Consider the following 13,823-nt stretch of genomic DNA (forward strand, 5'->3'; position numbering starts at 1 on the left):
ATTTTTTTTTTTTTTTTAACTAGGAGATAGCAAATCGGAGGATCTATGTGTTTAATTACTGGATGCTGCAGAAAGACTGTAATTACACCATTTGCACTCCGGCAGATTCCACCCCATTCTCCCAATTCATTTAAGTGCAAATAGCCTCATTAGCTCCCTAATCAGAAAGTCTATAAATACAGCAGCCGAGGCACTGAGCCCATCCCTACCAGCCCCCCCCCAAAAAACAGGATTAAGGACCTACAGTGCATCCCCATCCCAGCGGGTCGAGGGGCTGCGGGACCCGGGATAAAGGGTGCAGAAACTGGGGTGCACAGCCACGCTCAGCCTGCCCGGAGGGTGCAGGAATAAGCAGAGCGCACCCCAATGCCCAGMSAGTCCAGAGAGCTCAGGATCCTGRCACGGAGATGGACAAAAGCTACATCTCCATGCCCAGCCGGTAAAAAACTGGTGTGGGACCCTGGAAAGGAGGTACAGGATCCAGACTGCATCCCGTGCCCAGCCCAGTCCARAAGATGCAGAACCGAGGCGCACCTTATTCCCAACTGTCAGGGTGTGCAGGGGAAGGGTTCATGGGACCTGGGCTGCCTTGAGCAGCAGGAGGTGCGGGATCCGGACAAGTGTKTGCAAGAGCCGGGCTGCAGCCCCATGCCCAGGCAGCCCAGGGACACAGGATTGATGAATCTGGGCACCCCGATGCCCCCCCAGCCCGAGAGACGCAGGAGCTGGGCTGCATCCCATCCCCAGCCGGCCAGGATGCAGGATCCGAGGGATAACCCCGGTGCCGAGCCGCTGGCGGGGTGCAGGATCCGAGGGATAACCCCGGTGCCGAGCCGCTGGCGGGGTGCAGGATCCGAGGGATAACCCCGATGCCGAGCCACTGGCAGGGTGCAGGATCGGGGTGCAGCCCGTGCCCACGCAGCCCCTGCTTGCGGGATCCAGGTAAGAGAGAAGCCGAACGCAGCCCGTGCTCAGCTGCTCCGGGAGATGCCGGACCCGGGCAATAAAGGCGATGCCGGGGGGCTGAGAAGATGCGGGACATCCACACCCACCCAGTCAGGGATTTGCAGGACCCCGGGTCCAGCCAGTGCCCGGCCGGTCCGGGGAGTGCGGGACGCGAGAACATCCCCGCTCCCGGGGCGGTGCGGGACGGGGCACGGGGGATGCGGGATGCGGGATGCGGGATGCGGGATGCGGGATGCGGGATGCGGGAGCACTCACATCGAGGATGACGGAGGTGCCCTTCCTCTGGGCGGCGGTGGCGCCCGGGGCGAGCAGCTCTCTCTCGGCCAGGCCCTTGTCGCCCATCCTGCCGGCCGCCCAGCGCAGCAGCCCGTCCAGCCCGCGCAGCGCCGGCGCCGGCTTCCGCAGCAGCTTCTGCACCCCGGCCCGGCAGTACCGCGCTGCCTGCTCGCACATCGCTCAGCCCGGCCTCATCCCGCCGCCGGGACTCCCCCTCCTTCTCCTCCTCCTCCTTCTCCTCCTCCCACAGCCGCTCGGCGGGCAGCGGGCGGGTCCGCGGGGGACCCGAGGGGGATGCTGCCCGAAGAGCGAGGGGGAGTTTTGGGGTGGGGGCAGGTCAGCCCCTCGGGCTCCGAAATAAACCACACTCATAGGTATTTTATGTCTAAAAGCACTGCATCTGTGTTTTCTCTCCTCCACAGCCTCTCTAGCCCCACAACATATTTTAGCGGCTCTTTGTAAGGCAGAAGAGAAGAAATTTGTCGCTGGTAAGTAAAACTTGCTCTAAAACTGAGCCCCTATCCCTGCTGCAGAATCCGATATTCATTGAGTGAATAGTCAATGAATAGTCAGCGATTCCAGGTGGGGAAATGCAGCATCTGTGGCTACAGCAATAACCACAGCACTCAGCTGGAAAATATTCCTAACTCTGAGCATATTCCTTTGAGATATTCCTGTGCTCAGCTTCACAGGTCAAGATTTAGACTTGCACAGAGGCAATAACTCTTCTGGACAAAATGAAAATAATTTCTTATCTCACTCCACACCTGAGGAGCTGCTCCCAGTTTGAGCTCAAACCCAAAAAGGAACCAAAGCAGGACAGTTCAGACYCAGACACACTTGGAGAGTTCTGGAGCAGCCACAGGCTCCAAACGGCCTTTCCCTCATGCWGCAGCCAGACCCTGCCTAGACCCTCTAGGCAGCTCTAGAGGACTCCATGACTCACCAGGGCYATGTCCCTGGATTTCAATACCTCTGTTTCTCTTCTTCTAACCACCCATCTTTATGCAGGTAAGTTAAGGTGAAATTTTTGTGTTTGAGGTGACAGGTGGGGAATGTGCATTTTCCTCTCAGCTGCTGCTCAAGGAAAAGTGAGTGGGAGCCCAGTTCTTTCTGCTGGAGTACATGGATAACAGCTGGAAGCTCTTGAAAGGATTTTAAACAAATGAAGCTCAGAGAAGCCTAGCAGTAGGTCAGGACACCCAAGGGCTCAGCCCCTCTTTCACCAAGCTCTTGCCTTTCAGGGTTTCCTTCTCCAGCAATACAGAATTCATGGGGTAAAAGAGTGGAACTTCAGGGGGTTTATGTTTGGCTGGTGGGAGCTGTGTGGAGCACTTTGATGGCTCTGTGTTCACTCCCAGGGATGCTCAGAGCAGGCTGGTCACAGCCCAACCACGGCTCCGTTCCTGTTCCCATCTCACAGCAAAGATGAGCCAAACCAAGACACATCTTGTCCTCCTTGCCATGAGCTGGTGCCAATCCCCTGAACCCTCACACCCTTCTATGCTTGTTCAATGCTCACATTATTCACATTCTTCTTTCTCCTTCAGACATCCCACCACTAAATGGCTGCTTCAGACTGTATTGATCACACCCACTTTAGGATTACGATATGCGCTTGCTAATTAAAACTATTGACTGAACAAACCTATAAATAAGGTTCTTTCAATTTTCTTTTCTATTTCCCATGGAGATTCATTACTTGGATTTGAAGTTTGGGGCTATTTCTGTGCTTTTGTCAGAAACAGTTCTTGCTGCTGTCAAAACCAGCTGGCATTTATTATACTCCTTTTTTTCCTACAAACAGATACAGATTGAAAAAAATTCTGCCATTCAGACATTAAGAAGAAGCCAACTATTTGTACTAGGCTGTGATGCTCAGGGCTGTTTCCTAGTTCCCATGAGGCTGTCTTTGAGGCAAAAGGGGGAAGAGTGTTGCTGTTTRTCAGAGCCAGGTGAGGGAACAGAGGAGCCCTCACAGCATTGCTGGTGTCATCCTGTGTCACACCACAGCCAAGTTCTGTGTSCCAGAACTCATCCCCTGCTTCTTGCCAAGGGAGATGGGACTGCCTGTCCTGTGCAAATAAACACAACTGCAGCCAAGGCACCCGGGCCCTGCAGCCCTTCCCACCCTCCTGTGCTGCTGGTCAAGGCACTGACCCCGGCAAGCAGCCATCAGCCTAGGCCACAAGGAGAAACCCAACAGATGATGGGCAGGTGGAGACAGCAGGGTTTATCTGCCTCTTCAGCTGCAGTTCCAGCAGTTATTAAAGTGCTCGTTCATTAAAGGTGGAGAGAGCAGGACCAGCAGCAGCCACTGCTGCCCTGAAAGCTTTATACATAATGCAGCTGCTGAGAGGCACAGGAATAAATAGGAGAGAGAAAACAACTAAAAAGCCCAGTTACACGCACTAAAGTGCTCCCTGGGAGAGCAGCAAGCATTAATTACAGGTTCTGGGAGGCTCCTCGGTGCCCGAGGGCAGCAGAGCCCAGCGTGCAGCACARCCCCTGACCCGCTGGCATTTGGCTCCCCACGCTGTGCTGCGGGCACRGAGCTCCAGCCCTGCAGAGGAGGGGAGAGCTGCAGGAGAAAGGCAGCGGCTGCTCCACCTTCTCTGCCCTGACATTTAACACTGAGTCCCCACCGCTGCGCTGGCCAGGCACACGCTTCGTTCCAGACCTCTACAGTGTCATAAATGATGGATCACTTGGACAGGAAGGTTGTCAGAGGCTGTGAGAGATSAGACCTATCCTCTTCCACTCCCAGCTCCAAGTTCAGACACTCAGAGATCTCAAATAAAGACTTCTGCCAGTCCAGTTTCAAGTCTGATCTTGACCTGACAATGTTTTTAGCTTGGTGCATTTGGAGCTCAGCACGAAGCACTGGTTTACCTCCATCACTGACAATGTTTGCTCACCACCTTTCACGTGGGGCTTATTCAAGTGTTGCATCCAATATTTTCCAGCAACTTCCAGAAATACTTGAAGCAGAAGCACAAGCCATGTGCTGTAATTGCAGGTGAGAGGCCACCTGAAAAACCCAAGGCTTCTCTGAAGGAAATGTCCGAGAGGAGCAGAAGCYCTGCCCATACCCCGGCATGGCAGGCAGAGACAGCAGCTTTCATCTCCCCTTTGAATTCTGCCTTCTCCCCCCTGCCCCTCTGCACACAGCAGGCAGCTTGATTTAATTAAAAACTTCCAACAGGCAGGKCCTGCAGCCTTGCTCAGTGCAAAATGTCACACACGACTTCCTAATATTTACTAAYGACTGAGGGATTGAGGGTAATGCAACAGTTCAGCGGCAGGAAGAGGAAACGGCAACCCTGTCACAGAGATGGAATTTGGCWGAGCAGACTCGCTTGCCCAGCCTGGAAGCTGAAATGACACTTTAGTCCCTCTATTAACTTGTGTTTATTATAATGCAGCATGGAATCACCAGGTGATTTTATCAAAAATGTGTATCCTAGCTTGAAAATGCCACACTGCCAGCAGCACCATGGTAACCCACCAGTGTGAACTGAAGAAGATCCAGGGAGATCTGTCCATGTGCAGAGTGTTAACTCCCAAAAACACAATGAACCCCCTCCCCTCTGCGAGCTGAAGCGGGCAGAGCTCGTGGTTTGGTAACACAGGCTGCCCACACCACTGGTGAAGTGCCAAGTCCACCACAGCCACTGGCATCACAGGTTTCTGATCCAGGCCCTGCAGTCAGGGATAACAAAAGCTTCAAATGCACCATTTTATGTTGGGCTGGTCTTAAAGAGCTAAATTCTTGTTTAAGACAAAATGCAGACTGAGGCTTTGAATACACCCAGAGTGTCTTCCAGCCACAGTTACCCTGAGACAAAACCTCACTTTTCGGGTACACCCACATCCAAAAATCCTCCCTGCAGCCAAGGGGGGAGCAGGCAGGTCCWGGTGRTGGAGCMTGAGCTTTCTTGAGGAATTACTAGGCCCACCCAATAGACCAGATGGCTGCAAATGGAGATCAAGCACAGTTTGAGAGTTCTGGTTATTGTTGGTCTTAATCCTAAAGGAAACCTGATAAACAGGAATTACAGGGACTAACCTCATTATTAGGGTGAACTAACCTCATACAACATTAGGGTGTCATGGAGGTCCGGGCTTCCCCAGAGTTCTGAGATGGTTCTCCAAAAAAGAGGATTTGTCACCACAAGAAAACAAAAAGTTTTAAAAATAAATTAAAAATCAAAGCTCTAATTCGTAAGAAACTCACCTTCCAAGCCATACACAGGCTCATCCTGGAGAGGGCCTGGGAGCTGTGTGGATTCTCCAACCCCCTCAGCAGCAGCTCAGCTCCTGGCAGGGCTGGGCATCCTGTAAATGCCACAGACACCTGGGCTGGGGCCTCCATCAGCTCCAAACATGGCCTTTAATTCCCCAGGGATCTTGGCACCATTCAGTGGAAACCCTAAAACCCGAAGAGAGTTGCCTTTCAGTTATTCTGGGATGCAGGAATGTAGGCAAACTGTGGGTAAAACCCTTCTGCTGATGGCTGCTCAGTAAATTCAGAGGGTGGAGATTGGTTTTGTTTTTGTGTTGGCTGTTAAGGGACATTACCTAGCTCTGTTATTTTGATGATTGAGGAAATGAACATTTAACACCCAAACTAACACACTCTGATTAAAGGCCACTGTCTCGATAGAGCTTGTGATTRAGGATTTGTAGGGAAGAGTTATAGTAACATTTTTCTTGCATGTTTATTACTGATAATAGAGTTCAGGTAAAGCAGACCAAAATGTTTTTCCCTTCAATATGCAATTGAGGTCAGAACTATTAAGGACCCTGGAATAAGCTAATCCRTTTCTGGTGACCTTTTAAAAGTCCCCTTTGCTTCTTGTGCCCAGTACACCTCATTTCRGATCACATATAACTGTGAAAAGCAYGGAAATGGGGAATTACARACTGTCAGATCTCTAAACCTGACTGTGGGCATGACCACCAATTAAAAAAGCTTAAGTTATTGCACCTAAATAAAATATTGCCTCTTTCTACCTGACCTCTCCATTGCAACAAAAATCTGATAATTTGCTCTGTTTTAATAGTCAGAATGTTTCTGTGAATGTGTTGAAACCAGAGCTATCATCTTCTCCATAACAAGAGAGGGGAGGGGGGACTGGCACTTCTCCCATTGCGCTTACCCTTTGTAATTAATTTCTAAAATAATTTCCTCCTTTGCTCGGCAGATATCATCTCTGACTGCATTTGTGGGAAGAAAGGAGATCTCCCCAGTTTCTTTCTGACAATAAATACAGTTAATTAGCCCTCAGTAAGTAAAAATCTGACAGCTTTCAAAGTGAGCGGGCTCCCTCTGGGGTTCCCAATGCAGGCACGATGGCAAAGCGCAGACGGGGAAAGGCAGGGGAGCAGGACACTGGCCAAGAGCTGCCCCAGGGGATGGACAGTTTAGAGAGGTAAAATAGAATTATTTCTTATTCTTAACATGTCCAGCCTGTGGCTAAAGCCGTGAACACACGGAGGCTGTTCCGAAGGGCTCCGAGCCCGCTGGAGGTTCCTTTGCCCGCGGCGCTGCTCTGTGTCCCCAGCACGGGGCTGAAACCGCGGGGCAGGAGCGATTCTGGCACAAAACCCGTGCCCAGAGGGGCTGAARCCACAAGCCAGGCTGGCTTCACACAGCCCGGCACCCACTGCAGCCCGAGGGTGTGAGCCCCGACCTGCTGTGCGGGTGACCCGGGTGTGACAATGSCCAGAGTGGCGCTGGTGGCACTCGGGCACGGCTGGGGCCCTGATTGCCCTCAGGGGACAGCAGCGGCAGAAGTTTCACGGGGCTCCGGGGCTCGCTGGTGGCTGCACTCGCAGCTGGGATCTCCAGGGCAAGGGATCACTGCCATAAGCACATGGGGTGAATGAGATTCCGGACAGACAGACACGGTGACAGCGGAGGGGACGGGTCTGTCAGGCGCTCCCCGAAGGACACAGACTGCTCTTCCAGGGGCAGAACCATCCGTTCAGCAGCACAATCGATGCTGCTCCTCWCTGCTCAGGCACCAGGCACATTCATTTTCTCCGCAGCATTTTATTTGTCCTTATTTGCTGTCCTCCAAGTGACAGACCTGGGGAAATCATTTATATCTTACACTGCTGCCGTAATTATTCACCAGGAGTTTGGGAGACTCACCTCTGGACACACACACACACACACACACAAAATCACTTCATGAGCGTGCTATTGGATTTCCCGGCTGTGGAGCTCTTTAAAAATGCTGCTGTGTTTGCCGCTTTGGGATCAAACTCATGTAATTTAATGGGTTTCACTGAGACATCAACAGGCCCTCAAGGCAGATATCGATTTCCCACAACAAAGGGCTGCTCTYGAAATAATTTAATGGGATCACCAAGAAGTGACTTTGAGYTGCAGGTGCTGGGATTCTTATGGATGTGAACTTACTGGGATCTCTTGGAAAATGATGCCCACAAGCAARGCAGGCCCTGACCCAGCAGTCCCAGGGGAGGATGAAGATGGGCARGTGAAGCAAGTGCCTTTCCCCCATAAATTCCCTTCTGTCCCATAAAGCCGGGGTGGAAAAGGTCCCCCTCCATCCAGTGGTTGTCACCCTGGTGGAAATGTCCCACCTGCAGCCTGTGCAGCACCAGAGGCTGCACATGAACAGCATGGCATGCAAGGACATCTAGTGCCTGCTGCTGAGGCTGCAGGGAGGCTCCGGGCTAAGCCGAGTGTGCGTTTCTGGTGCTTTATCAATAAATAAAGCAATAAAAAGTGTCCATGTGGCCGGTACCAGCAGTGCTCTGGAGAGCGGGATCCTGCCAGGAGGGAGGCTCTGACATGAATCTCAGCTCCCTGGGGCTTTGTCTCTGAGCTGGAGCTGCCCAGCAGCGGTGCCCATGCCTGAACAGTTCCTGTGATCCGTCCCATCCCGGCAGCTTTGGGCGCTTTCCCAGCGGGGCTTTGGTACTCGTGGCTCCCATGGTGGTACAGCTGGTGAGGATGGCAGAGCTGTGTCCTCATTGCTCACAGCACCCACCTTCCTATTCCTCTGTCATTCCTTGGCCTTCTCAGAGCCTGGCACAGTCCAGTACAGGTTCACACATCCCCTCCTGAGTGCTGCATTGGGGGCAGAGCTGCCCACACTGTTCACAACCTGAGAAACCAACCTTGTTTTCAAAGGACAAACTCCAAAGCTACCCATGGACAAGCTGKTGAATTAAAGCTGCTTGGGCAACACAAACAGGGCTTGTCAAACCCTTATACAAGCAGAAATACCAAATATCTCAGGGTAATCTAAGCTGTTGGCAGCTGAGGAAGGCGGACAGTCAAGATGTCAAAATAATGTCACGGGGACAAAAGGTGAGAGCATCACAGAGTGGCACAGGGGTGTATCAGCAGTTTGGGCACAGAGCACAGTACCTGCRCTGCTGATGTCCCTGCAGAGCCCTGGGACACAGGATGGCACTCAGCTGAGCCCAGCCATGTGCTGTGTTCGAGGTCAGAGAGCCATCACACCGAGGTGCTGCCAGCAGATGCTCCTACCCGCTCTCCCCTCTCAAAGGCAGCAGCCTTCACCCTGGAGAATAGAAATTTTCTTTAAATGAGAATTGGAGGAGACAGTTGAATACAGGGAAGGCCCCACTGGGCCATGCACTTCAACAGAGAACCTGAAATAATTACAGATTTGAGATGTCTGAATGCAGCCCATCCCCACAGGCAGGGATGGGTCCCTTCGTGTATTAAAGCACATTTACGCTGCAGAAATGAACCTGTCTGCCTCGTCTGGGGGCTGCGGAGCTCTGCAGACAGGAGAGGGAGCTGTGCTGCTGCGGGATGGACACAGGGTCACCTCAGCAAGGGTTKCAATTCAGTCCTTCCAGCACAATGTTCTTTAAATATTGCTCTAAAGACATCTTAATTAAGCATCACCTTTTTTTTAATGTCTTCTCTCTATGTGGAAGTTGAAAAATCCATAGCTATTCACTAAATTGGTGCAAGTTTATGAATAACTTCAGGCCCCCAGAAAATCACTTTTTTAAACTAGCTTGTTCCCYGTCTCAGTGCTGCCCTGCTTGCACAAAGCCCCTGTACGACGCCCCAACATCCCTGAGCACCCACTGGTAGCCCCCCCCCCATCATCTTTTTACCAAAATGAGAGACCTCAGCTCTAATCTTCTCACTGCCAACTTCATCCTAAGTCAAACACACACAGGTTTATCCTTTTAATTGGGGTTTGAACACACCTTCAGAAGCCTGAAACTGTTTCCCAGCAAAACCTGTCCCGACAGCTTCACCACCCTGTGCAAGTCCAGATCGGTGCTCTAGGGTTGACATGACAGCTAAATCAGCTCCCTGAAAACATGTCTGTACAGTCCTTGGCCAGATAATTGCATAACAYGTGTCCAGGTTATCCTGATGGAGACCTTCTCCACATCATTTCTGTGCAAATGCCCTGGGCACTGCTGGCAAAGCCCGGGCTGGCTGCTCCTGCTGCAAGAACAGTGTGCCAACCCTCAGCCCAGCACAGAGCAGCAGCTTCTCAGGGCTCCTGGGCACAGAATTGCAGAGAAAACGCTCTTCCAGCACAAATGATAGATATCCGGAGGGATTTACCCTTCCTCTGACTGCTACTTAATGATTTCAGAGGGCAAGACACAGGGTGGCAATTAAACTCCAAGTAAATTCAATTTGCAAATTCTGGAAGACCACAGCAGAAAGATCCAAAGCAAATCTCAAATTTAAGCCATACAAGAGCTACCAGGTCTTTTACTGATTTAGGTGTACCTGATAGACCATTTTAGCACGAGATGAGACCCTTGGCAGAAATACGAAGCCATTTATAACTTTTCCCCATTAAAATTGAAGAAATAGAGATATTAAATAAAACCATGCTAAATTTGTAAGTGCAAAGGACTCCCAGGTCACCCAGATTGTCCAAGTGCATTGCAGCAAGCTCAATCTCAAAAGGAGAAATTTCTTTATGGGGTTCTTTAGCACCAGCTCTGATGTGGTAATCCAAGCTGTTGCAGCTGAGGAAGGTGGACAGTCAAGAAGTCAAAATGATCTCACGGGGACAAAAGGWCAGACTGGCACAGGGCTGTATGAGCAGTTTGGGCACAGAGCATGGTACCTGTGCTGCTGATGTCCCTGCCCATTCCTCCTGCCAGCACTGGGTGGAATGCCTGACACCAGCACATGAGGATCCCTGCAGGGGGATCTACCAGGAGCTTTCCTCAGGTGTCACAGCTTTGTGAAGAGTGGCTCTGTTAAACAGCAGCTCGTGTCCGGGGCTTCAGAAACAGGGAAAGCTGAAATTGCAATGAGATGAACTATCTGAATCTCTGGTTTTCTTCCTGGCAGAGAAAACAATGCCTGTGGGTTGCATCCGTGGGTTGTTTCAGCTGCTCCACTGGGTTCCCATTTTTTTTCTGAGCAGTTTTAGAGGGATTCCCTCAGGGCACCTCACCTGCAGTGTCCAGAATAAATCTGTCACCTTCCAGTAATGTTCCCGAGGGTTTCTCTGCAGTGCACACTCTGAGTCACAGCAGATTTACTGCTTCCCTTTTGCCTCCAGGATTATGKCAAGTGCTTCCAGGAGCCCGTTCTATATTTGAACACCATTCCAGCAGACAGACTATCAGTTCAATGCCCCTGTCCTGCTGGATATCCTTYATGGAGCACTCCTAGCTGTTAGCACCACACTTGCTGTTTGTTGATAGCATTCCAGGGCACACCTTACTGGCCCATCATAAACATCAAGTACATAAAGAGTTTGCAGCACAGAGATGTGAATCTCCCAACAGCCACTCTTGAGAGGAGCAGGCGTGTTTGGTCCCAAAGAACCACAGGCTGGAGGAATGGTGACATGAGGAGAGGTACAATGGGACCAGGAGAGGGCACAAAGACTGGTGAGGAGCACCCAGGCAGCAGTGGGGCCCCTGAGCGAGGCCAGCTGGGCTGATCAACAAGGCACTGACTGTGTACTGCCAGGACTAATCTCGTTGCTAGGGAATTCAGGGGCTGGGGAGATAAAGTATCCATAGGTGCCCGAGAGATTTGGTTGGAAAGTCCCTCCAGGCAGCAGCTGGGGCCCCCAGCCCTTCAGAAGGACCAGGAGCTGCTGGAGCCAGTGCAGAGGAGACAGCAATGATGGGCAGGGGCTGCAGCACCTCTGCCATGGAGACGGCCTGAGACAGCTGGGCTTGGAGAGCCCAGAGAAGAGAAGGCTCCAGGGAGAGCTCAGAGCCCCTTCCAGCACCTGGAGAGGGACTCTGGACAAGGGCCTGAGTGACAAGATGAGGGAGAATGGCCTCACACTGACAGAGGGCAGGGTTAGCTTGGATACCAGACAGAAACGTTTCCCTTTAGGGTGGTGAGCCCTGGCACAGGCTGCCCAGGGAACATCTCATGTCTGAAAATRTTCAAGGCCRGGCTGGATGGGGCTTGGAGCCACCTGGTSCAGTGGAAGGTRTYSCTGCYCATGGAAGGGCTTTAGAAYGAGRTGATCTTTCAGATCCCTTCCAGCCCAAGCCAYTCAAGGATCCTGTGATGATCCTGTAGTTTTGTAAGATGGCTAAAAGGGCGTTGCTGGGTTATTGCCCCATCCCCTTCCYCAATCCTCTTTTAGGACATGTTCTGTTGTGCTGGCAATCATGAGATCCCTGCAGCAGAGCTGCCTCCTACACCCACAACACAGACACCAGCGCTCACCTCCCCTGGCAGGCTGCAAAAAAGCATTGGATGCTCCATTTTTAAGGCAAAACACCAAAGCTTTGGCCAACAGAACAGTCCTGTTTGTTTCTGAGTGCGCCTGGCATGGGGAGGTTTTCTCAAAGGYTTCTGGGGATGGACTTTTGATGACACAAAGCCATCCTATGTTCATCCTCCTCCTGAACCTCGGGCTGCCTGTGGCCAGGGCTGTGAGGTTCACATGGCAGCATCATAAACAGCCCTCACAGTACAACRTGCYGGGGTGACAGCAATGCCCCAGGTGRCAGCMWYRCCCCAGGTGACAGCCTTGCCCAGCATCAACCACAAAATGCTCAGGAGTACAGGCAGAGCCCAGCCCTGACAGCAGATTAGGTCCTGCTGGATTTGGGGCTGCTCCTTGCACAAACAGTGATTGTCTTTAATATTCACTGCAATGCAAGCACCAGCTCGCTSCAGGATGGAGCTGGGGCTCAGCAGTCCCACCCTGGGCAAGCAGGCTGCCATGAACTCCATCCTGTGCTTCCTAAAGAATTCCTAACCCTGCTCCTCTGTGCCCTGCCCTGAGGGGCTCTTGGTGTGACTGAAGTTTACAAAAGCTGAAACCAGAGAGAAGGTGAAGGCACCTGTGGCTTCTACAAAGGCCTCTTTGAACACASCACCTTTACATGCCAGTGAAGCACTGCCCTTCCAGCAGCTATTTCCCAAAATATCTGCCCTTCCCATACTTAAAACACAGCAAGGATAAGTTTCATCCAAGGGCCACATGGTGTTGATGAAGGACAGTTAAGCATCCCTAGAAAATGCCCACCTTTAATTAAAAGCAACATCATTTCCTAGCTCCCTGTAACAATATCACTCCTCCTCCAGGAATGTGCTGCTTTTCTCATCCAAAGGCTGCATCCAAAGGCTGCAGCCCATGCCCAGCTGGTTTCTGCCCTGGCAGCAGCAGAGCTGTACGTGGAAGGAGCCTCCAAAGAGCCTTCAGCAGCAGCAGGGCAGTTCAGATGCTCCAGCCTAAACCCAAGGAAGTTTCCTCAAATAGTTCAGCTCCTTCAGACCTGTCCCTTTTGGCCTCTGATATCTTTTCTGCCCTGTTACAGATTYTCCCTCAGTTTCTCTCTTCTGGACAAAGCTATTTGCTGAAGCAGGCACTGCCCATCCCTAGGACACATCAAGTTTTTCTCACACTTGTGGTGTCTACCTGTGGCCACTGCAAGGATTTCTAAGCCAGTCTTGGCTGCTTGTCAGATTTCCCAGGATGGACTGTTTATTGAGGATGTAATTCCCATTTGTTATTGTAAGAGCTGTCAGAGAAGAAAAAGAACCCAACACATCCTGGTGAGTTTTAAGTCATGACACAAATGGGCTGTCCTGCTGGATGAGCCATCCCCATGTAATAGAAACTTCAAAGTGGGAGATAATTAGTGAAAAATCTGAGTATTAGGGAATCAGAGGAATATGGAAATTGTATTTCTGTATGGAAAATGCTTCATATTAGTTCCTTCACTAAGCAGGGGCTATAGGGACCTTCCAGCCTCAGAAACTGAGAAAGTGGGGATCATTCAGCCCTTAACAAAATGAGCACTTTTATCCTGTGCATTTCTGCTTCCCTTAGGAGTGCAGCATTCAAAGGCTACTGGAACCACACACTTGAGGAAAGGTGGTTCATCCCTAATGAATTTGAGCAGAGTGAGACTTTATTGTTTTAGCTGTGGGATTGCTTTCAGATTCCTGCAGTTTTCCTGACTTAACACTGTGAGAGTGGCACACGCTCCATGTGCAAACAGGGAGTTGCTCCACAGGGCTGCATCACTTCCTCTGCAATGAGCCTTTACCCCTGGGACAGAGGGGTATCCATGACGGTGTTTAAAGGAAAAGGGAA

The 13,823-nt window shown here is 51.4% G+C and overlaps 1 protein-coding gene across 4 annotated transcripts in view; it reads right to left on the minus strand.

The window, feature by feature from the left end:
• Positions 1-1,441, minus strand: part of NECAB2 (N-terminal EF-hand calcium binding protein 2) — a 71,174-nt gene extending 69,733 nt beyond the window's left edge. For 3 of the 4 annotated variants that reach the window (XM_057364587.1, XM_057364589.1, XM_057364586.1), the window contains exon 1: positions 1,222-1,441. In XM_057364587.1, coding sequence (XP_057220570.1) covers positions 1,222-1,419 — 198 coding nt within the window. In that variant the 5' untranslated portion in view covers positions 1,420-1,441. The remainder of the gene's footprint in view (positions 1-1,221) is intronic. The other variant, XM_057364588.1, reaches the window with a different exon arrangement.
• Positions 1,442-13,823: the final 12,382 nt, after the last annotated feature.

Source organism: Malurus melanocephalus, unplaced genomic scaffold (genome assembly GCF_030028575.1).
Source record: "Malurus melanocephalus ecotype Western Australia unplaced genomic scaffold, MMel_1.1 scaffold_40, whole genome shotgun sequence".
Taxonomy (NCBI): domain Eukaryota; kingdom Metazoa; phylum Chordata; class Aves; order Passeriformes; family Maluridae; genus Malurus; species Malurus melanocephalus.